Consider the following 25865-nt stretch of genomic DNA (forward strand, 5'->3'; position numbering starts at 1 on the left):
ACGAGTGATATGTCTGCTCTCTCAAGGAAGTGTCCAACTGCCACTGATCTGGCACCAAACACACCAATGTAATGCCCCTAATCATCTGTTCCATCCACAAAAAAAAACAAACGCTGAAAATAAACCTCCCCATGCTGTCCCAATAGGGTAATGCCATGACTGAGTCATAGCTGTTAACCTTCACCCGTGTGCTTACAGAAATTAACAGCCTGCACCCAAGACTCAGACAAGTCTGAGGTCATTAGTCATGTGCCGGGAGATTTCAGTATGTTTTGGTGTGTCGGAGAGCAGGAGGGGGAATCGTGGGCTGATCTTGGAAGTCACCGTCACTTCGTCATCCTCCAGCGAACTCCCAGGTTCATCGGATCCTGGGACATCAGGAATTCTACTCACCATCACCAACAGGAAGACTAAAAGCCCATAAGATTATTGATGAACCCTCACTACGAATCCGTCTTGTTTGCTTTGCTCATCCTCTTCTCCACTCAGCGGGGTTGGAGATGTCATTAAAAGCACCATAACCATCTTACCACTGAACCACGCACCAATCAAGATTCAAGGACCTACCTTAAATGTGTCAACAACAGGCTGCGGGGAATTTCCTATCACCCCCTGTTTGATGTTCTGCAGAAAGAGGAAAATTAAATGGTTAGAAAATGCACTGGTCAAGCTTCAACAATTCGACTTTTGTCTTCAAGAGAAAATAACTGAGGCCATTGCAACAAATCTTGTTGAGTCTATTGAATAAATCACCAGGATCTGCTCCCACTTCCCTCTTTATCAGTTATTTTTAGAACCATGCCCCTTAATTACTCTATTTGGCCAAGAAGAGAATTGACTTCATTTCAGACGGCAAATTTTAGCGTTAACCTCATTGATAGCTAGACAGGAAAATTTGATGAAATGGAAAGAGCAGCCCACCTATTCATACTCAATGGTTACAGGAGGACGTTTAGAAAAAAAAAATTAGATACCATGTTAAAGATCTAAAAATGAACGTTTACAAGACATAGGGCCCGTTCATGAAGTATTACCATAATTTAATGAATTAGGGTGTTTGATTGCTCCCGAACAGCGATGTCTGGCTTCCAAATGTCGGCTTCATTTCCTAAGTAATTTAGATATACAAGTAAACCTTGTTTACAGGGAGGGGTTTGATTAACGGGGAGGGGTTTGTTTTCCATTTTTTTTCCCTTTCTTTTTGCTTCTTTTGAGCTATTTTGTAAAAGGGGTTGGATTGAGAGGAGTACACATGATTTTCACATATATTATTTGAGTATTACAGGAAGTGTTGGTCTTTTTTTATATTTCAATCTATGTATTCAATCAATTTTTTTTAAATTAAAACACAATCTTCTGGCTAACCGTCCCGTAGGATGACAATGGCCCCTTTCCGTCAGTTTGTGGGGTTTTATATGCACATCCTGGAGAGGCTCCACAGGCCTATCCATGTTGGTCACATACTTGGCGAGGTGAGGCCTGGAGGGGCAGAGGTTCTGCTGTGGTGCTTCCTGGGCCTCTCCTCTGTTGCCTCTTTGACCTTGTTCTCAGCAGCGTCCACACCTTTTCTGATGGCATCCCTCCACTGCGAGCGATCTTGAGCCAAATCCTCCCATGTTGACGGGGCAGCAAAGATATTTTAAAAAGAAAGAAATAACCCACTGTAGGCAGCGTAAACATAATTTAACAAGAGCCCTCTGAACAGCTAGCAAATACAACAATCTTTTATTGTTATGAACCAAGTTTATTGTCATCTGACTGTACAAGCACAACCTGACGAAGCAGCGTTCTCCTTATGAACAATAAGTACTCACTCTGTTATTGAAAAAAAAATCTGCAGATGCTGGAGTCAAGTGTAGTAAACAAAAGTGCTAGAGAAACTCAGCAGGACACAAAGGTAACCAAGGTTTCGGGCCTGAGCCCTTCGTCAAGAATGATGCTGAGCTCCTCCAGTACTTTTGTGCATTGCACCAAATTTGGTACCCTTTGTTAGCCCTGTAGAGGCACAGAAAGAGGTGCCACGACTTCAGTGCTGCCCTATCAAGACGAGAAAGGGAAGCAAAAGAAAAGCCTGTCAGAGTCATCGTGCGTACGCAGATCCCAACACCTCCTCCACAAATACACAGCAGCATTTAAATATATGATCCAACTGGCTGGAAGATAGCATTTGTCAATGTGCATTACACTAGATCAAATACAAAATGGCAGCCACCTCTTGCGAGAGGTTGGCCACCCCTGCTATAGATGACGACTTTTCACTTTAGTGTTATCGTATTTCATTGGCGGATTTACTGGTACAATCAGCCTCAACTGGAAGTTTAAAAAAAACCTGCCATATTTTTCTTTCTTTGGCTTGGCTTCGCGGACGAAGATTTATGGAGGGGGTAAAAAGTCCACGTCAGCTGCAGGCTCGTTTGTGGCTGACCAGTCCGATGCGGGACAGGCAGACACGATTGCAGCGGTTGCAAGGGAAAACTGGTTGGTTGGGGCTGGGCGCCGGGCCCCTCCCCCCCCGCCCCCCGTCAGTGAGGTGGGCTCTGCGGTCCTCCCCAAAGGAGGCCGCCGCCCGCCAAACCGTGAGGCGCCAAGATGCACGGCCTGAGGCGTTATCAGCCCACTGGCGGTGGTCAATGTGGCATATACATTACAATAAAACGTGGAATTAAAACCAACCACAACGCTATTCTTCCATGAACAGTTCAAAAAGTACTGATTTGACAATGTGAGTGCAGTCCCACTCAGCGCCGTGATACAGCATTCAACATCATCACAGTTTTTTTTAAAAAAGCTCTTCTTCAGCCTAATGCCGCGCGATCAAAGGCTCCGCCCGATGGGAGAAGAGTGAATAGTCCGTGATTCGGCTGTGTTAGCATCTTTGATAATGTTTCTCGCCCTGTCCAGACATCATTCCCTATAGGTGTTTTCGAAGGTAGGCAATTAGATTCCAATAGTCCGATGTGCAGTCATGGACTCTACCCGCTGGAGTGCTTTACAATCGGATACAATTCCCATACCACACCAAAATACCCATATGTCAGCACTCTCTCAATAGAAATCCAACAATATCCTCATGTTTCTTCCTCGTGCTCCTCAAAAAATAAAGATATTGTTGTGCCTTTTTAAAATCAGAATTGGAGAATTCAAGGACCAAGTGAAATCTTCAGAGATATGGACGCCAAGGAATTTAAAGCTCGGTAAACGCTCCACCACTACCCCGCTGATGTAAATCGGGACATGACTGTGGCTTCTGGCATGCCCGAAGTCCACAATGATCTCCTTGATCTACTGAGGGTTGAGTGTTGGGTTGTTATCACCCGACACCACAAGGCCAGGTGCTGAACCTCATCCCTATAGGCCGTTTCATCATCCCCTTTAATCGGGCCTAACATCGTGGTGTCATCTGCAAACTTGATATTAAATTTGTACTATGCATAGGAATGCAGTCAGAGGTAAAGAGGGAACATAAAAGGGGGCTCAACACACAACCCTGGGACACACCAGTATTCAAGGTAAGAATGGAAGAGAAGATATTGCCCACTTTAACAGATTGAAGTCTGTTAGTTAGGAGTTCAAAATCCAATTACAAAGGGATTGGCCTGATACCATGCAGATGACGTTTAGTTTTCAGCTGAAGGTCAACAGTGTTGAAAGTCGAACTAGAGTCGATGAATAGCATTCTAGCATAGGAGACGGAGCTGTCCAAATGAGACAAAGCAGAGTGAAGCAGTGTTGAAATGGCTTTATTGATTGACCCGTTAGTACGGTAGGCAAATTCATAGTGGTAGGCAAACATGATTTCAGATAAGACCAACCTCTCTTTGCAATGATGGCGATGAGTCTAAATGACTACTGTCCAGTTGCACTCAAAGTGGTAAAGCGCTACGGCACAGGCTTAAAGCTCATTGGAACATCTGCCTGGGCTAGGGACAGATTTAAAATGTCCTTAAGAACCCTGGCCAACTGTTCTGCACAGACTCTAAGCACGCAGTCGGGTATGCCATCCAGACTAGCTGCCTTCTGTACATTCACCCTACTCAGGGTGGCGCATACATCAGTGATGGAGATTGAGAGAGATATTTAATAAGGTAAAAGATCCACCTTGAAAGTGACCTCCTTCTTCTCTCGGTCAAAGCGAGCATTAAAATAGTTACACTCCTCAGAGAATTTAAAGGAGTCACGACTAGAAGGACGCGCAATACCAGATGATTTATAATCTGTGATGATCTGTACGCCCTGCCACATGCACCGAGGGTCCGAGTAATGAAATGCTCTCCGATCTTTTGTTTATATGTATATGTTTAGCTCGAGGGAGAGTCCCCTCCTTAAGTTGGTCCTGGCTAATCCATAAGTCTCCTGGTCACCACATCTGAAGGCTGAGTCTCTGTCTTTGAACAAACGTGGAACCTCACTGTTCGCCCATGGTTTTTGGTCTGCAAATATTTTTATTTTCTTATGTGATGCCACTCCATCCACATACCTGTTGATATGTGCTCGAGAACAGAGTTGGTCTAGGACTTGATATCAACCTGAGAACCTCCTGTAGCGTGTGCAACAAACACACTCCAGCCTGGTCAGGTGGCGGACCTCTCGGTGAGGGAGCATTTCAGTGAGGGTGACCACAGCTCCCTGAGCTTTAGCATAGCTATGAATAAGGATAAAAGCAGAAAAAGATGGAAATGTTTTCAATTGGGGAAGGGCTAATTATGATGGGATGAGGAAGAATAAATTGGAAACAGGAGAAAGCACAGAATTAATGTGGAGGATGTTTCGGGATCACTTGGCCTGGGTTCAGGATAGGTTTGTTCCATTGAAACAAGGAAAAGATGATCGGAAAAGGGAACCAGGGTTGACAAAATAGGTGAGGCAGCTATAATCAAGAGGAAGGAAGGAAGGATACATTAGATGTAAGAAGCAGGAGACAAGAAAGGCTCATGGAAATGAAATGGTAGCCAGGATGGAACATGAAAGGACTTAAGAGAGCTCAGAGATGAGCATGGGCCAGATCTTAATCATCTTAGTTGCAGGTTTTACCTGTTTGATGACTGGGCTGTACTTGGGGGCCATAAACAATGAGAGATGGTCTGACTGACCCAAGTGAGGGAGGGTAGCGGTTTGGTAAGCGTCAGTCATGTTTGTGTAAACCTGATCTAAGGTTTTACTACCCCTTTATTTACATGTTGCATTTTTTTTTTAAACTTTATTTATTCATTCAAAAAACAAATAGTACATAACATATACAACAATTAACTATAAACATGAACGTCATTTTTTATATATAGAAAAATAAGAACCCCCCCCCCGCCTTCAGCCAACTCTCCTAAGGAGAGCAATAAAGAATGAAAAAAGAAAAAAATATTAAAGAAAAATTAAACATACATATTGAAATCTAATCAACATAAATTGAAATGTAAATATTCTGAGTATAACAATCACTTATTAATAAAAAACTATAATTATCACACGAAACATACGTAATTTTTTCCATTATTAAACAATATTTCATCTCATTATGCCATCTATTAATATCAATCATATTTGTATCTTTCCACATACTAGCAATACATTTTTTCGCTACAGATAAAGCTAAATATACAAAAGCAAGTTGGAATTTATCTAATCCCAAACCTTTCAGAGGTTGAAAATTACCCAATAAAAATACTGTCGGATCTAAAAGTATTTTAATCTTATACAGGTATTCTAAAAACAATTGAATTTTCTTCCAAAAAGATTGTATATGTATACATGACCAAACAGCATGAAAAAAGTTCCAACAGAATTACCACATCTAAAACACAAATCTGATTCATGAAAACCATACTTTTTTTAATTTTTCAGGTGTTAAGTATAATTGATGTAGAAAATTATAGTTAATCATTGCATAACGTGCATTTATCAATCTAGTTACACTATGGTAACAGATATCTAACCAATCATCCTCGGAAAAAATAAAACCAATATCCACTTCCCATTTACTTTTAGATCTATCCCAACCCTTTTAATCCATACCATCCTGTAATATTTGATACATAGATGAACTATAACCCTTCTCTAGTATCTTCATAAGAAAAGTCTTAAATTTAGTCATTTCAGGTAAAATCAAATCTCTACCAAACGTACTTTTTACCAAAGATCGAATTTGATAATAAAGAAACAAAGAGTTCTTATCAATACCAAAACTGTCCATCATCTGATTAAAAGATAAAAATTTACCCTCTTTAAAACAATCTCCCAAGTTTTTCACACCTTTAAATCTCCAATGCAATAAACTTCAATTGTGTATTGAAAAAGAAATAAGTTAATTATAATACAACGGAGTCAAAGCCGATAATTCACCCCTAGAGCCTATCATTTTATTTTTCTTTATCCATAACTTCATTAAATGTTTTAGTATAGGCACATTATGTTGCTGTAACAAATTTATATTCCATCTAAACAAAAATTGATGTATTTCAAATTCAGAAATATTTGCCATCTCAATTTTGGCCCAACTAGGAGGCCGTTCCAAATCCATCAATGAACTAATAAATTTAAGTTGGGCTGCTTCATAATAATTTTGAAAATGTGGTAACTATAATCCCCCTAACTCATATTTCCAAGTTAATTTATTCAAAGCTACTCTCGAAAATTTACCTCTCCATAAAAACTCCCTAACCATTTTATTCAAATCTCGAAAAAAATATTATCAAGTAAATACAGAATAGATTGAAACAAATATTGCATACGTGGAAAAATATTCATCTTAATTGTATTTATCCTACCCAATAAATTAATAGGTAAATCTTTCCATTTAGTCAAATCAGTTTTAATTTTTTTTATTAACGGAACATAATTTAATTTATATAAAGATTGATAATTAACATTCAAAATTATACCCAAATATTTAATTCGATCAGTCCATTTCAAATTAATAATATTCTTATAAACTGAATAATCTCCTTCATTTACCGGTAATATTTCACTTTTTTCCCCAATTAACTTTATATCCAGAAAGACATCCATATTGTATTAAACACTCCTTCAAGTGCAAAAGTGACTGAGCTGGGTTTGTTAAATACACCAATATGTCATCAGCAAATAAATTAATTTTATACTCCTCATCTAAAACTTTCATACCTTGTATCTGTGTATTTTGTCTTATCAGCTGTGCTAAAGGTTCGATCACTAACGCAAACAAAGCTGGTGATAAAGGACAACCTTGACGAGTTGATCGAGTCAATTTAAAAGGTTCTGAAATCAAGCCATTCGTCAATACTCTTGCTACCGGTTTACTATATAGGGCCTTAATCCAACCAATAAAGAAAGGACCAAACTTAAATTTCTCCAGAACTTTAAACAAAAAATTCCACTTAACTCTATCAAATGGTTTTCCTGCATCTAAAGATATCACTATCGGGTGATCTAAAGATTGCCAAAATCTATTAATCAAACTAATCATGCGCAGAATATTATCTGAAGCATATCTATTCTTTATAAAACCTGTTTGATCCATATGAATCAACTTAGGTAAAAATTTAGCCAATCTATTCGCTAATATTTTAGCTATTATTTTATAATCTACATTTAACAACGAAATTGGTCTAAGTGATAAGGGAATTCGTCTAACAGCATTAATAATCCTCGAAACCTGTTCTTTCTTTAATTGCCATGCCAATACCTTATGTGCTTTCTCTCCCCATTCATAATACCGTTGTTTAGTCCTATTAATCACACATTCAAATTGATAAGATTGCAAAGTATTATATTCCAATTTCAACCTAGATAATTCTATTTTCTGATCTTCTGTAGCATCTTTCTGGAATTCCTTTTCTAACTCATCAATCTGTTTCTCTAATTCAAGACTCTAAATCGATTCTTTTTTTATTTTAGAAGTATAACTAATTATTTTTCCTCTCAAATAAGCTTTCATAGCATCCCATAATACAAACTTACTTTGAACAGAATTAGAATTTTCTTCCAAAAAAAATTAATTTGTTTTTTCAAAAAATGAATAAATTCCATATTTTTTAACAACATTGTATTAAACCTCCAACGATAGGCCACTTGAATTTTCTCAGAAGTTGCATATGTAAAGTATAACAAAGAATTATCTGAAATCACTCTACTTTTATATTCCACTTGTGTTTTCCTTTGTAAATGTGCCGATACTAAAAAGAAGTCAAATCCTTGAAAATGATTCATGTCTAGATGAATAAAAGGAGAAATCTTTCTCTGTCGGATTAAGATGTCTCCAAATATCCACTAAATTAAGATCTTTCATCAACGCTTAAACCTGGATTGCCATCTTGGATTTCTTAACTTTCTTCGGAGATTTATCTAATAAAGGTTCCAAAACACAATTAAAATCACAACCAACTAAAATATTATCATTAACCTGACCCAAACATAAAAATGCATCTGAAATAAATATTTCATCATCTACATTTGGGGCATAAATATTAAGTAAAGTCCAAAATTCACTAAAAATCTTACAATTCAATTTAAGAATAAATCCTGCCTTTTCCTCCATTGATTGTAATTCAAAAGATAATTTTTTATGTATCAAGATTGCTACGCCTTTAGCCCTAGAATTAAATGAAGAAGAATATACATGCCCAACCCAGTCCCTCTTCAGTTTCATACTTTCCTTCACATTCAAATGTGTTTCTTGTAAAAAATCAACATCAATTTTCATTTTCTTAATATACGCCAAGACTCGCTTACGCTTAATCGGACTGTTTAAACCTCGAACATTAAAAGTAGCAAACCTCAACTGACATATCTACTATAATTACTAAATACCAATAATATCTTCATATGAAAACTCAAATCAACATATATAGGCCCTCCAATAGGAGAAAAAAAAATCACAAATTAAAAGCTAACTAAAATGAAAATTAAAAAAAAAAAGAAAAAAAAGGAACCCCCCCCCCCAAAAAACTACCAAAAGGTAGTAATCCCTAAACAAAAATTGGGTGTGGGTCACCCACCAGTGGCTGATGACTAGTAAAGAACTGAGAGCAAATCTCTCCCTCCCCAGCCGAACAATGAATAACATCAAAATATCATAATGACATAAAAAGTAAAATAAGAATAAGAAAATTCTTCTATTCATCCAAGAGATTCCAAACTCGGAGATCCCATTTCAGAAGAGGTTGGACTCTTTCCATTCCCGTTTTTCCCATTTCTGCTATTTCTTCCGTTTCCAGAACAACCAGATTTTTCTTTAGGAGACAATGGTGGACTACGTCTTTGTCCTCTTATATCTGGCAATGAATCAGCAAAAATCATTGCTTCACGATCATTCTCAAAAAACCGAAATTGATGGTCTCCATAAAACACCTTCAACACTGTCGGGTAGTGAAAAGTAGACTTATAACCTTCTTTGATTGGATTAAATCGACATCAACGTTGAATGACCTCTTGACTCAAATCAGGATTTAAAAAATCTCTCCTATTCTGAATCAATAACGGAGTTTGTCGTTGTCTCGCATTTTGTACTGCTAATCAAAGTATTGCTTCTCTGTCCAAATAATTCAAACATCGAATTATTACAGGTCTCGGTGGTTGACCAGGTAAAGGTGTTCTTCTGAAAGCTCTATGAGCTCTTCCCAGTACCAAGCCTCCAGAAAAAATTCTTGCCCTAGTACTTGTGGGATCCAGTCTTTAAAAAAATGAAGAGGATCCTTCCATACCTTCTGGCAAACCAACGATTTTCACATTATTCCTTCTGCTTTGATTCTCCAAGTAGTCTATTTTCCTCTCTAACTCCTTCTCACGTTCTCGCAATTCTATAACTGATTTTTCAACCTTCAACACTTTTTCTGTGTTAGAAACCACTTGCTGTTTACATTCCAAAAAACCAGACTGAAATTTTTTAAATCTTCACAAGATGCTTCCACACGTGCTTTAACTGTATTCAATTCTGAACTTATACTAGCATTCATTTGAGCCATCTCATTCATTAAAGGTTGAATGACAGCATTTAACTGCATACATTGTAACTCAGAAAAGCTCAGCCCCGCTTTCTCTGATGTAGTGGCAGAACCAGGTAACTGCAGCTCCTGCTGCAACTCAACAAAAGGCATTTTAGAGGTTTTGCTGCAGGTCTGGACTCCCAGCGACGGGACCCCGACTTCGTCAGGGGGTTGCCACTGGTCTACCCCCGCAGCTCAATGATTTTGCGCAAAATCACAGAGGAAAGCAATATCTTCAAGTTGAAATGCTTCCTGATGCATTTCAAACAATGGAGTAGTCTTCCTGTGTGCTCCCTCCGTTAAAATCGAAAGGCTTCCAGAATCTGGATCCACTTCTTGGGAACATGCACCTTCCTCCAGAGAATGGATAATTCCAGCGCCATCCTTCACTTGGTGAATAGTAGACATTTTTTTTTCAGCTCCCATAGGCAGTCTTTGTGGTTTAGACACTGAAGAAATTAAACCTGAAGCTGTAACAAGTAGTTTAGGCCCCAAATCTTCAACACTTCGAAAATGTAACTTCTTCTGCACTTGATGTTTAATTTTTTTACCATTAATGGCCATAATAGTTTCTCAATACTTTAAGCTAAATTTTAAAGAGTTTAAACTTGAAAACAAAGAGTTAAAAAACGGGTACTTAAAAGTCCGGCCAGAGAGGTCGAGATTACACGTCTAGACTCTACGCCATCTTGCCACGCCCCCCTTACATGTTACATTTTGATGGAATCTTGGAAGCTCATTGCATAGATCACACTGATTAAAGTCTTCAGCCACAATAAAGGCTCCACCTGGATGTAATGTCTGCAACTTAGTGATAGCAGCATGGAGGTCTTTCATGGCTGATTTAGCATTCACATCCAGAGATATATTAACTGCTCCAACGATGATACAAGTAAATTCTCTTGGTAAATAAAAAAGCCTGCACTTAATGATCAGGTGCTCCAGATCTGCAGAGCAATGAGTGTCAGCCATGATAGAGTTAGTGCACCATAGTCAATTTACATAGATGCAAAACCCATCTCCTTTGCTTCCCCTCCCCCAACCCAAACATGCTGCTATTCTATCAGCCCTGTAAACCGTTCGCCCTTCCAATTCCACCATGTTCTCTGGTACCCCGCTATTAAGTCCTGTCTCCATGAAAACCATTACATTACTATTAAGGTCTATGACTGGACAGTATGACAGCTGTTATTAATCCCAGGTACAGGTTGGTGGAAATCAATTTCCTGCATTAACTGTACCTCACATCACAAAAAAAATTATATAAATCTAAATCAGAAATTTCAGGAAAGTGCTTTAGGTGTGGCAATTGGAACCGTTATCCATTCAACCTGATTGTGCACAAAGGTGATCCTTCTGGGGAGGGGGGGGGGGGGTGACCTTCTGAAAAAAAATTACAAAAAAAAGGTGGATTTTCCACAGGATCTGGAATTGTATCTTCTGGGGAACATTATAAATGTGAGTTTTAAACTCTCCAGGTACCAAATTCAGGTTGTGAAGGTGGCCTTGTCGGTAGCCAGGAAATGTACAGCGGTCACGTGGAAGTCTGACTCCCAACTAAATATTACACGGTGGAATACAGAGTTGTATTCCTCTGGATAAAATCCCGTCCAATTTAAAGAGGAAATAGGACACATTTATTGGGGTGGGGCAACCCTATCTGCAACACAATGGTTCGCAGATAATAATTCTACTCCTTTTCAATGATTGAGGTCATGACACAGATAACGGGCTCTTGTATTTTGTTCCTTATCATTTTTATTTAAGTTTTTTTAAGTTTTTCTTAAGTTCCCTTAAGGCTTTGTAACTTTAGTGATATTTGGTTCTTTATATTTGCTTAATTTATATAATTTTTCTTTGTTGTATTGGGGTACAGGAGTGAGGGAAGTAGGGGAAAAATAGACTATGTTATATACTATTGTTGAAAGAGATTGTGTTGTTTGTAGGAGTCTGAAAATCAAAAGTAAAATATTCACTTAAAAAAGGTAATTGGGATGCTGGACTTCATTATTAGGGGAATTGGTTCAAGGGTCAAGAGCTCACATTGCAACTTTACAGAGCTCTTGCAAGACCACGCTTTAAGAGTATTGTGTTCAGTTCTGGTCACCTCATTACAGGAAGGATGTGGAAGCTATGGAGAGGGTGCAGAGGAGATTTACCCAGACGTTGCCTGGATTGGAAAATAATTCCTATGAGACAAGGTTAGCAGAGCTGGGACTTTTCTCTTTGGAGTGAAGAAGGATGAGAGGAGACTTGATAAAGGCCTACAAGTTTCTGAGAGGCAATGGATAGATTGGACAGCCAGCACCTTTTTTCCACAGCGTGGGACTAGCAAACACCAGGGGACATCTCTACAAAGTGAAGAGAGGAAAGTTTAGGGAAGACATCAGGGGGTAGGGGTTTTTTTTTTAACTCAGAAAGTTGTGGGTGCCTTGCCAGTGATAGTGATGGAGGCCGAAAAATTTGGGGCATTTAAGAGACTGGCACTTGGATGAAAGAAAACTAGAGGGTTATGAGGTAGGAAGCGTTTAGATATTTTTATTTGGAATATATAGGTTGGCACAACATCGAGGGCCAAAGGGCCTGAACTGTGCTGTCGTGTTCTGAGATCATTAAATCCAGAGTCTTGGGCATTATAAGCCATCAGAAATACTCCAAAGAGTCATTTCAGGATTCCCAGTCGGCATAATCTGTCCTATGGGCATCCAGGCGCTGAATATTATAACAGAAATCCACTTTCTTGCTCAATTCAATTGTGCACTGAATTTCAAATTGTTTTCCTTTCATCCTTCACATGACAGAGCACTTGTGCATCTTGTCCTCGCCATTAAATACATACATCATGCTCTGTGACAGTAACAATTCTTTTACACCCAGAAACCTGACCAAGGAACAATACCAGTTCCTGTCAGTATCGAGCATGGTGACAGTCAGTGTTCAGGGTAGTTAGCAAGAATGGTTACAGTTAGTATTGAGGGAAGTTACATTCAATGTTGATTGTAAAAACGCAAAAGTGCTGGAGGTACCAAGCATCCATAAGAGGGAACGATAAATAATCAACAATTCGGGCCTGAACCCTTCTTCTTGTGACTGCAGAGCTTAACGAAAGCAGAGGGAAAAGGAGACAGACACAGCTAGAGGAAAAGAAAAATGGGGATGAGGAAGGGGAGAGATGGGGGGGTGGGGGTTAATGGAAACCAGAGGTCGACATTAATGTCATCTTGTTGGAGGGTTCCCAGACATTAATATGAGGTGTTGTTCCTCCAAATTGCAGGTGGTCCATGAGACCATGGACAGACACGTTGGCATGGGAATGGAGTGGGAGGTTTGGAGATCCTCGCAGAAGACTGAGGGAAGGTGCTCTACGATCTCCCAGCCTGTGGCCAATAGATGACAACCACCCCCCCTGCCCCCCCCACCACCGCCAATTCAGAAATGAAGTGCTGCTTCACTTGGAAGGACTATCTGCGCCACCGACTGGTGGTGAGGGAGGAGGTGTAGGCGCAAGTGGAGCTCTTCCCATGGACACAGGGGTAGGGGCCAAGAGGGCAATTGGTGGGAAAAGAAGAGTTGGACGAGGGAAGGGACGGTCCCTGCAGAAGGTGGAGAGCGGAGAAGGAAGGACGTGTCTGGTGGTGGGATCATGTAGTAGGTGGCTGAAATGGCAGAGGATGATGTGTTGGATGCAGAGGCTTGTGGGATGGTAGGTGAGGGCAAGTGGAATCCAGTCCTTGTTGTGAGTAGGGGCAGAGGGGCCAGGGTAAATGTGCTGACTTGTCTATGGTCTCGTGCACTGCCTGGCTGAGACCACCCACAAATTGGAGGAACAACCCCTCATATTCTGCTTGGGCACCCTCCAACCAGATGGCATTACCTCCAACTTATCCAGTTTCCATTCCCCCTACCCCACTCCGCCCCTCTCGCCCTTTCTCCTATCCCCATGCATAGTCTCTCTCTCTTTCCTTCGCCCTCGGACTCCTGTCCTCCAGCTCTGCATTCACAGATCCTCCACCCTCCGCCAATCAATTCTCACCTTTCCTCTGTTGTCCTCCTAACCATCACCTTTTGACGGTTGGCCCATGCCCCTCCCCCTGCCCTTTCTCCCCTCCTCCCCCACCCTTTTTATTAAGGGTCGAAGTAAAATGCTGGAGAAACTCAGTGGGTCAAACAATGACCTTAATGCAGCAACTGTAAAGATACATCACCAACTTTTTGGGCTTAAGCCCTTCATCAAGGTAGGAGAGAATGAGTCCAACCAAAAGTGTTGGTGGGGGGGAAGTGTGCCAAAGGCAGGAGGTGATAAGAAGAGAAAGGAGGGAGGGAACAGCAGCAGTGACGGGGAGAAGGGATGGCTGGGTGGGTGAGGAGGAAGGGAGAGTGCACTCAAAAGACTGGAAAGGGGGAGGGGAGAAGAAAAGGCAAGCAGATTTAGTGGAAAGCAGTGGTCATGCCATCTGGCTGGAGAGGGCCCAGACAGAAAATAAGGTGTTGTTCCTCCAATCTGTGGGTGGTCTGGGTGGAACAGTACACAAGGCCATGGACAGACATGTGGGTGTGGGAATGTGACCCGGAATTGAAGTGGTTGGCTACTGGGTGGTCGCTGTTGTTGCGGACGAGGCGGAGATGCTAAGCAAAGCAATCTCCCAGTTTGCGACCGGTCTCTTCGATGTAGAGAACGCCACAAAGGGAGCACCAGATAACGTAAATAAGTTCTCTGGATGTTCAAGTGAAGCATTGCTTCATGTGAAAGGCCTATTTGGGGCCCCGGGATCGTGGTGAGGGAGGAGGTGTGAGCGCACGTGTTGCACCTCCCACGCGCCTGCCTGCTTTTTAACACATACTTTGAAGGGCTCAGGCCTGAAATGTTATGTATCTTTACCTCCTATGGACGCTGTGAGACTGGCTGAGTTCCTGAGTTGTTTTTACTACAATCACAGGGTCTGCAGACTTTCATATTTCACTCCATTCCGTGTCAAATGGTGAAGTCTGTATTAAGACTAGTGATTGTCAATATTAAAGGGAATTTCTGTCAGCATGAAGATTGGTTACAGTTATTATTGGGGCAAGATACAGTCAGTGTTGGGGTAGTTACAGGTACTGCCAAGTGCTTAGGTCAGTATAAAAAGAGGTTACAGTCCATGTTGAAAGTAGTTACAGTCAATATTAAGAATGATTGCAGTTACTTCTGAGGGACGATGCCGTCAGTATAGGGGTAGAGAGAGTGGTTACAGACAGTATTAAGCATTTGAATTTACAAATAAAATTGATATCCATTTCTGTTTAAATTTCAAAATATCCCAACACATCTATAGGAGGTCACTTGCCAAGTCACTGACCAGGGGTCATTTCAGAGGTCTGCCATTCACTGCCAGCCCCACACCCTGGTCACCGACTCAGTGCCCACTCACTGCCAGCCCACACCCTGTTCAGTGTCAAATGCCCACTCACTCCCAGCCCTACACTCTGGTCACTGACTCAGTCCCCACTCACTGCCAGCCCACACCCTGTTCAGTGTCAAATGCCCACTCACTGGTCACTGACTCAGTCCCCACTCATTGCCAACCCACACCCTGGTCAGTGTCAAATGCCCACTCACTCCCAGCCCTACACTCTGGTCACCGACTCAGTCCCCACTCACTCCCAGCCCTACACTCTGGTCACCGACTCAGTCCCCACTCACTGCCAGCCCCACACCCTGGTCAGTGTCAAATGCCCACTCACTCCCAGCCCTACACTATGGTCACTGACTCAGTGCCCTCTCACTGCCAGCCCACACCCTGGTCAGTGTCAAATGCCCACTCACTCCCAGCCCTACACTCTGGTCACTGACTCAGTCCCCACTCACTCCCAGCCCTACACTCTGGTCACTGACTCAGTGCCCACTCACTGCCAACCCACACCCTGGTCAGTGTCAAATGCCCACTCACTCCCAGCCCTACACTCTGGTCACTGACTCAGTCCCCACTCACTCCCAGCCCTACACTCTGGTCACTGACTCAGTGCCCACTCACTGCCAGCCCACACCCTGTTCAGTGTCAAATGCCCACTCACTCCCAGCCCTACACTCTGGTCACCGACTCAGTCCCCACTCACTGCCAACCCACACCCTGTTCAGTGTCAAATGCCCACTCACTCCCAGCCCTACACTCTGGTCACCGACTCAGTCCCCACTCACTGCCAGCCCTACACTCTGGTCACTGACTCAGTGCCCTCTCACTGCCAGCCCACACCCTGGTCAGTGTCAAATGCCCACTCACTCCCAGCCCTACACTCTGGTCACTGACTCAGTCCCCACTCACTCCCAGCCCTACACTCTGGTCACTGACTCAGTGCCCACTCACTGCCAACCCACACCCTGGTCAGTGTCAAATGCCCACTCACTCCCAGCCCTACACTCTGGTCACTGACTCAGTCCCCACTCACTCCCAGCCCTACACTCTGGTCACTGACTCAGTGCCCACTCACTGCCAGCCCACACCCTGTTCAGTGTCAAATGCCCACTCACTGGTCACTGACTCAGTCCCCACTCATTGCCAACCCACACCCTGGTCAGTGTCAAATGCCCACTCACTCCCAGCCCTACACTCTGGTCACTGACTCAGTGCCCACTCACTGCCAACCCACACCCTGGTCAGTGTCAAATGCCCACTCACTCCCAGCCCTACACTCTGGTCACTGACTCAGTCCCCACTCACTCCCAGCCCTACACTCTGGTCACTGACTCAGTGCCCACTCACTGCCAGCCCCACACCCTGGTCACCGACAGTGCCCACTCACTGCCAGCCCCACACCCTGGTCACTGACAGTGCCCACTCACTGCCAACCCCACACCCTGGTCACCGACTCAGTCCCCACTCACTACCAGCCCCACACCCTGATCACAGACCCAGTGCCCTCTCACTGCCAGCCCCACACCCTGATCACAGACCCCGTGCCCAGCACAATGCCAGGCTCACACCCTGGTGAGGGACCCAGTGCCCACCCCCTTATCCAGACCCAGGATTGAATACCACACTCACTAGCAGTGCCACCCTTGAGTCCAGAAGCCCAGTGTGCTTTTCGTCATTAGCCCTACACAGATGCTCAAATCCTAGCCCCCCCCCCCCCCCACTTTGCTGCCATCCACAGATGCACGGTGAAAGGATTGTTGGGTGATCAAAGAGAATTGGCAATCACCCTCCATGGGGCATCTAGAGATCACAACTTCACACAAGGAACCTTTGAAAAGCCCTGCAAATATAATGCACAATGCACTCTATTACACAGCATCTTGAGGTTACAAAGTGACTAAACTTGGTACCAGGAGATCTGGGAAGGTGCAGGGAAATGAACATGACATCTCTCTGCATTTGTTTTGTTCATTGACCTCCACAAGGAGAGATTCAAACCCAAGATAAAAATAACAACAGGAAATTGGCTGGTTCTTCCTTTGCATCAGGCTGTGATGTACGTTTGCCAGGTGGTGTTCAGGGTAAGAGTGTGTCATAAATGAACGGTTACAGCCACACTGACCTGTATCCATTCAAGAGGCAACAGATGATGAAAAGAAGTGCAGGAAATGCCTCTCACAGAGTCCCACAAGCTTCCAAGATCCCGTTCCAACACATACATACAACAATCATCTCTCTCACAAAGACGCAGCTCTCTCTCTAAACGACTGTTTAAAAACTGGACAGGTCTACAGTATCTCCACCAGAAATCTACTTCTGACCAGCCACTGCAGTTCTCTTTCTTTTTGACTGCATCGGGGCTTGCAATTTCTGGTTGCCATCATTTTGGCTGCCATGTCTTATTCTATTTGTGTATCTGACCTGTTGGTCACATCCTGCATATTACACAGGCAAAGTAGTGAGACATGCTTGAGGAACACGCCAAATGCTGGAGGTTCTCAGCGAGTCCGGCGGAATCCATGGAAGATGAGAGAGAGTTGATGTTTCGGGCCAAAACCCTGCACCTGGAATGACAAGAGGTGAACAGATGCCCGAGCTCCTCCCCCTCCCACCCGCGACCCTTTCATTCGGGTCTGCCCAACTCTTCCTATTCCTGGTGAGTGATTTTCAGCCAAAACATCAACGATCAGTTATTTTAATTCCTTGTCACTTTTTAATTCAATTAACTATTGTTTTTTTTTACAAAATAACCATTCAGCTACAGCAAGCAAGAATTTGGGTGCATAGGTTCATTGTACGATGCGTCCAACAATAAAACTCATCATCATTATCATATAAGGATTTACCAGGGATGTTGCCTGGTTCAGAGGGTATAAGCGATGGGGAGAAGATGACAAACTTGGAGCTGATAGAAGCTTACAAAATGATGTCGTAGACGGTCAAAATCTTTGATCCAGGGTTTATATATATAATAAATTTTTTAAAAAAAAAATTTGCACAGTCAAGTTAATTCATTTAAGGTGAGGGGAGGCCATTTTAAGGGAGATCTGTAGGGCAAGCCTTTTAGACAGGCGCCTGGAACAGGTGGCCAGAGGTAATGATGGAAGCAGGGTGGTAGTGATTAAGGGACTTCTCGAAAGACAAATAAATATGCAGGGATCTGTACTGTATTACAAGCAAGCAGCAAAGATTTAATTTGAAATCATGTATGCTGCAAACGTTATGTGACGAAGGTCCTGCTTTTTCTCAAGGATAAAGGTTCAATGCTCTGTTATAATCCTGTATGTAAATACACAAGGTGTGTTTACTTTTTCTTTGCATACATAATGATGCAACTCTAACCCAGCACCCCAATCAGAAAGAAAGCCCCCTCAGAGAGTTTGAGAGTCCACAGATCTTTCTACATCCACATGGGAAGATGAAAAGGTGCGATATAAAGGCAGGTGTTTTTTTTCTGCAGGGACCGAGGTGGCAGAGTTATGAAGCGAGTAGAACCGGGTTCAATCCTGATCTGTGCGAAGTTTGTACGTTCTCCCTGTGTTCACTTGGGTTTCGTTTGTCTTCTCCAGTTTCCTCCCACATCCCAGAGACATGGGTAGGTTCATTATAACTCACCCACCCAGTGTGTAGGTAAGAGGTCGAACCGGAGGGTGTTGATGAGAAAATGGGGAGAATTTCACAGAAAGAGGATTGGTGTGAAAGATTGATCATTGGTACAGATTGCATGGGTTCAAGGATATGTTTCATGCCGTTTATCTGTCATTCTAATTCTACAATTTTAACTCTGAGAAGACTGTTGATGGAGTGAAACACAAAAGTCTGCAGGGGCTGCGATTGTAGTTAAAAAAAAACACAGAAATGGTGGAGGAATTCAGTAGAGCTCAGTCACAGTACCCAGAGGAGGCAAAGATATACAACCGCCATTCAGGCCCTTTCTTTCCTTCTCCCCAGCCTTTTAATTCAGGTGCCTGGCTGCTTTTTATTCAGACCTTGAAGAAGGGCTCAGGCCCGAAAAGTCGGTTATATATCTTTGCCTCCTTTGCACGCTGAGAGGCCTGTTGAGTTCCTCCAGCATTTCTGTGTTTTTACGTAGACGGTCGCTGGCTTTCAAGTTGAAGTTGACTTCAAATTTATCATCATCTGGCACATAACAATTACACACACACAGCACATAACAATTACACACACACAGCACATAACAATTACACACACACATCACATAACAATTACACACACACAGCACATAACAATTACACACACACAGCACATAACAATTACACACACACAGCACATAACAATTACACACACACACACACACACACACACACACACACACAATTATATATACACACACAGCACATAACAATTACACAGCATATACACAGACGCACATACAGGGTATGTGTAAATATAACAACCTTTCTACGTCCCAGCAGTAAAAGTGAAGAAAGAATTTGCTCAATGGCATTCTGATATCATTGATGAGCTGTTTCATTGAGGGAAGGTGAGCATTTTTCCCTCTGTGGAAGTCATGGCGTGTCACCCACTGCAGCCTGTGTCGTGAAGTCACCCTATTCTGCTGTTAATTGTGGACTCAACCTTACAGGGGCACAGCAGGAAGAGCTACTGCCTCACAACTCCGGAGACCTGAGTTCAATCCTGGCCTCCGGTGCTATCCCTGCAGAGTTTACGTCCTCTCCTTTGGACTGCGAGGGCTTCCTCAGTTTGGCCTGGATCTTCCCACATCCCAAAGACAAGCGGGCTGGTAGGTTAATTGGCCTCTGTAGATCACCCCTGCCTTGCAGGTGAGGAGGTAGCAGCTGGGGTGGGGGGTGGGGTGAAACTGATAGGAATGTAACAGAGATGTGAGTCTTCTTGCTGGGAAGAAGATTCAAGAGTGTGAGGTCACACTTGACCTGTTTCGAGGGCTGTTTCTTTCCCACTATTATTAGTCTCCTGAACAAACCTTCCACCAATATAAGGATACTGCATTTGGTCTGTTCTTAGTGATCTTTCTCACAGTAACCCTATGGTTTTAATTGCTGCACAATGTATGGACTGACAAGTTGGCCTCTTTGGAAAACAAACTTTCCTCTATAGCTCAGTACATGTGACTATAAACTTAAACTGGAACTAGTTGCGGGGGGGGGGGGGGGAAGAGAATAAAATAGGATTGGTGCAAATAGACACTAGTTGGTTCGTGAGGCTCAGAGCAGTGAAGAACTGTTGACACAGTGCCTGCATGACAAATGTGAAAACACAGTACTGGAGAAACTCAGCCGGTCAGACAGTATCCTTGACATAGCAAAGCTACATCACCAACGTTTCGGGCAAAATAAAGGACACTGTTTGACTGGCTGAGTTTTTCTAGCATTGCGATTTGACTTCCAATCACGGTGTCTGGAGACTTCCATTTTACTAGGGCAAGACAAATGTATTGACTTAGGCAACATCTGTCCAGGAAATGGAGAGTTGATGTTTCAGCTCAAACCCCTTCACCTGGAATGGGACCAATTTGTGTGGCCCTTTCAAAGAGTTAGTTGCCACAATCTTTTACTTTATTTGTGCTCTATTACTGATTTTTATAAATTTGCCTGGTGATCTGGTTGGTTAAATGCTACATGCAAATTCCCTAAAATATATAGAAACATAGTAAAATAGGTGCAGGAGTAGGCCAATTGGCCCTTCAAGCCTACACCGCCATTCATTGTGATCATGGCCGATCAGTACCCGATTCCTGCCTTCTCCCCATACCCCTAAGCCACAAGGGCCAAATCTAACCTACTCTTAAATATTGGCAAGGAACTGGCCTCAACTATTTCCTTGCCAAAGAATTCCACAGATCTACCACCCTCTGAGAGAAGAAATTTTTCCTCATCTCAGTCCTAAAAATCTTCTCCCTTATCCTTAAATTGTGACCCCCCCTGGTTCTGGTTTTTCCCAGCATTGGAAACAACCTTCCTGCGTCATTGACCTAAATAATTTTTTCCAAAAATAAACTTTAATCACAATAAATTATGTACATTACAAGACCAAAAGCTGTTCCACATTTTACAATCTTAATTTCAATCCTAGTGAGTAAGATAGTGTCAGTTGCAGGAAATTATTTGCAGTACAGGAGAAGCTATTCAAAAGCTTTTTACATGTTTAACATTAATGCTTTAGTACTCAGTCACCACCCCTGTGTCACCTTGTTGTTTCTCCCTTGGTTTGAAGAGCTCCTCTCAGTATCAGCCCCTCAGAGCCTGGTAATAGGGGTGGGGGATGCTCTAAACAGTGCTCCTTCCCCACAGTGCTCTCGCGTTGACTGCCCCAAGCCTCAGCGCATCCCTCGGCACATAGCCCTGCAGCCTGGGATGTGCCAGGTGGCAGCATTCCCGGACTGATATCTCAGTGGGCCCCCAGGAACAGTCCGTAAATCAGGGAGTCCTCTGTCACGCTGTCGCTGGGGATGAACCGTCACAGAGCCCCCTGCATGCCCTCTCCATGCCCTCTTTGCGAATCTGCATTCGGCAAAGAGATGGGCGACAGTCTCCACCCCACCACAGCCATCCCGAGGACAGCCGTGCGTTGAGCGTGATGTTCCGGTCGTACAGGAAGGATCTCACTGGGAGGGCCCTCTCACCGCCAGCCAGGCCAAGTCCTAGTGTTTGTTAGTGATGAGGCATTCTACCAGATGACCTGGAGAGTCGGCTCTGGGAACCATCAAGTTTCTGCAGGACATTCCATGCTGACCACTGCCTGATGGCCCTGTGGTTGAAGGTGTTGTCTTGGAAGAACCTTTCCACAAAGGATAGGTAGTCTGGCACCATCCAACTAACTGGGACCTTGTGTGACAGCGAGGCTTTCGCAACACCTGGGACGGGATATTGACCCAAAATATAGCAGGGAATGGGGTTTCCGTTTGCATCTCTGCAGATTAGCCGCACTGCCTGCTGTCTCAAGTTGCCTCTCTGCACCACTGTTTTATTTGAGGTGGAGGGGAAGGGGTGGATTTCTTAGGGGGTATCTTTGCTTTTCACAGGGGATAGGCTCTGAGGTGCAAAGTCAGCCACGTGAGTACAGGTTAGAGGGGGGCAAGAGGCCCGTTTCTCCTCCAGCTTCCTCTCCTGCGCGCCGATTTGTGAATGTGCTCACAGAAACAAGACTCGTATTCCTGAACGATGCAGATTTTTACACCAAAACGCAACGTGCAACGAGAATGTTGCACTCACGGAGGCAGGGACCTGGGGAGGAAAGGGTGGGGAAAAGTGTCTTTTTCCCCATCCTCAGCTCGTTCCCAAGGAGAGGCGAGGCTTCCAGCCTCAGCAGCTGGCTAACCAGCAGCTGTCAGCAGCTACTGGAACTCTTGCCTGCCAGAGCTGGAAATAAACACAGGGGCTCATCAGGGGAGAACCGAACTGGCCACATTTCACGTCCCAGCTCAACTCGAATCGAGATGATTTGGGGGAAGGTGAGGGGGAGTTCTCTTTGCCCAAATGTATTGCCATTTGGGTGACAATAAGGCAGTGGTTCTCAACCTCTTTCTTTTCACTTTATGCCATCGGTGCTCTGTGATCAGTCAGGGATGGTGTGAGTGGGGAGAAAATGTCACTGTTTTAACCGTACTTAATTGACTCATTATGTGCACGGTTTCAGAACCCTAAAGGAAAAGGGCAATTTTCCTCCAGCAAAATATTCCAGTAACCATTGGGGCTAGAGCTTCTCAACCTTCCCACCAAATACACCAGCTTAAGCAATCCCTGACTAATCTCAGAGGGGTTGGGGATGACTTACAAGTGGGAAGGTGAGTGGATAGAAAAAGGTTGAGAACCACTGGATAAGGAATATTTTATAAACAAAACAGCTGCTGGAAGAACTCAGCCAGGCAGAATCCGTCCAGTGTGCAGATATAACCCAAAAACAAGAGGGCAGGGATTGTAAAATCCGCTGTGGCTCCCTTTCGGGTTTCAAGATTAACTTGACATTCAAACAAAAATAAACCACAAAGGAGACGTCAAATCGCGCCGAGCCTTGTTGGGACCGCACCGTCCTTGTCCAGAAACGCGGCTCCAAGTGCTTACCTCCATGTTGCTGTGTGCGGCGGGGTTGGAAACGTATCCGTGCAGCGGATCAGCGTTCGGGATGGATCCGTCTCCCCGCGGCGGCGGCGTTCGGGATGGATCCGTCTCCCCGTGGCGGTGCAATTTCTCCCGCCGCGGCGCCCAATGACACGTTTGCAAAGCCGCTGTGCTCTTATCTAAAGTGGATACAACCTGCCTTCTCCCCCCCCCCCCACACACACCCCTCCTCCGATTGCATCATCGGGAAAGAGAGAGGATCGAACCTCCTCTCGCCTCGCCTCCGGATCCGGCACTCCCACCCCTTGGTTGTCCACTCCGAACTTCCCCGCCTCTGAAGTCTTCCCGCGCCGACATATATCTGAGTGTACATACATTTTTTTTAAAAGTTCTGCTGGTTCAAACCTGTATTTGGACTGGGGGGTTGGGAGGGGGGGGGGTCACTCTAGTCCCAGCCTTAGGGTCTTTTGGAAGGGGGGGGAACTTGCTGCAAGGTGAGTATAATTGGCTAGCTCCTCCTGAGGGAGGGTAGAACGGGTCCTGTGGCCCGAATGGCCTCATTGCACTGTGGCCTCAGCCTCACACTCAGCGCTGGAACACACGGGTCATATTTACTGCTGATGGACCACGCTCTGCTTTCAACATGCCCAAGTTCTTTGATTGTGGTCTCAGCAACTCTTTTTGCTACTGGATCGATGACTTGCAGGTAACTATCGGGAAGGATTTGGTGATCACACCAGTTCCACAATCACCCTCCACACCAGGGCCCACACCCAGCTACCTTCTCAGTCCTCTGCGACCCTTCCTGTTGACCCATAATAGTGTGGCCAAACACAGCGACCTCCATCCGTAAGTTTGTGGATGATCTCCAACAATGACCAAGCGAACTGCAGAAGAGCGACGGAGAGACCAGTGTCTTGGTCCCGTGAGAACAACCTTTCCCTCGATGTTGGCAAGCTGAATAATGGTCTTGGGGAGAAGGGTTGGAGCTCACTCCCTGATCCACATCAAAGGTGCTGAGGTGGAGATAGTAGACAGTTTTCACTTCCATGGAGTAAACATTTACCTAGATGTCAGGTTACTCTGCAACTCCAAACAAAATGCTACTGACCCACTTGAGGGAGGAGACCGACCTTTATGTGGTGTAGAAATCCCTGGACTCCAGCAGTCAAGTGAAGAAACCTGTGACTGGTCCCAAGCATGACCAATGGAGATATAGTGATTGGGTCTTGGCAGACACCTAGAGCTATAATTAACTCTGTGTGTGTGTGTGTGTGTGTGTGTGTGTGTGTGTGTGTGTGTGTGTGTGTGTGTGTGTGTGTGTGTGTGTGTGTGTGTGTGTGTGAGTGAGAGAGAGAGGGGGAGTGTTACACAGCCTGTGTATGTGTGCATCTGTGTGTGTATATGTGCATATGTGCAAGTGTGTGTGTGTGTTTCTGTGTGTACTCGTGTGGGAGTGTGTTTCTGTATATGTGTGTAAACAGCGTCTTTGTGTGTGTATATGTGTGAGTGAGTGGGGGGGGGGGGGGAGTTCAAAGTCATGTTTGCACTGGGATCTAACCAGTATCCTCCTGCTTGCGTTGAGAGTCGACCACACATTGAGAGGGATTGGTTGAAAAGCTCAGAAGCTCAGAAAGAGTGGGAACAACACAAGGTGGCTGTCATTTCAATTTTTTCTTGCCAAGATTCTAGAAAAGCACTTCAGACTATTGGGAAGAAAATTTTTGTTTTACAATTTCCAGCAGCTCCTAGGTGAAACTTTAGTTCCTGGATCAGTTCCCATTTTGAATGTGCTCATGCCAGAATAAGATGGGAATTTTATGCAGGGATAGGGTAGAGTGGATTATTCAATGTCTGGATAATTAAGATGTAATATAGTAATGGTTATTTTAAACCAAGTATTAAAATAACCAATACTATATTTGGGAAACATCCTGTGCCCAAACATTAATTTTTGAAGGGGCACAAACTGAATCATTTTCGCAAAATGAGTGATACATTAACATTTCACGAGGCAGTAAAAGGAAAGTAGGAGATACTACAAAATTAATCAACAAAAGCAGATAACAAGTATTATGTTGGGGGAAATTACTGGGAATAACTCCAAAATTGAGCAAGAAGGAAGCTCGAAATGAGTATAGCAGGAAATTAACCTTCTCACAGCGACAGAGAATTGAAGTTGTTCGATGATCGAGTTTGCTGTGGTTCAGCCCATTAGAATGCGATTTTACACCCTTTCTCCCTGAGGGGAAGAAGAGAGTGTGTGTTCGGGATGGGATCAGTCCTCCAGTTTGTTGGCTGCAGTTAGTGAGGCAGTGGGAGATGGAGTTGGCAGAAGGGAGGGAGGGTTGCCTGTTGCCAGCAACAGAGCAGAGAGTTACAGTGAGGAAACATGGAGGAAACCCACATGGTCACGGGGAGAACATAAAAACTCTTGATAGACCGTGGTGGATTTGAACATG

The 25865-nt window shown here is 43.8% G+C and overlaps 1 protein-coding gene across 4 annotated transcripts in view; it reads right to left on the reverse strand.

Moving 5' to 3' along the window:
• Nucleotides 1–24429, reverse strand: part of bcat1 (branched chain amino-acid transaminase 1, cytosolic) — a 91251-nt gene extending 66822 nt beyond the window's left edge. Inside the window, exons 1-2 of one of the 4 annotated variants that reach the window (XM_069908458.1) lie at nt 24185–24337; nt 568–624 (exon numbers count right to left, since the gene is read on the reverse strand). In XM_069908458.1, coding sequence (XP_069764559.1) covers nt 568–624; nt 24185–24250 — 123 coding nt within the window. In that variant the 5' untranslated portion in view covers nt 24251–24337. Of the gene's footprint in view, nt 1–567; nt 625–23406; nt 23615–24184 lie in introns of those variants that run through there. The other 3 variants (XM_069908456.1, XM_069908459.1, XM_069908457.1) reach the window with 3 other exon arrangements.
• Nucleotides 24430–25865: the final 1436 nt, after the last annotated feature.

The sequence above is a fragment of the Narcine bancroftii genome, chromosome 13 (assembly GCF_036971445.1).
Source record: "Narcine bancroftii isolate sNarBan1 chromosome 13, sNarBan1.hap1, whole genome shotgun sequence".
Lineage (NCBI taxonomy): Eukaryota > Metazoa > Chordata > Chondrichthyes > Torpediniformes > Narcinidae > Narcine > Narcine bancroftii.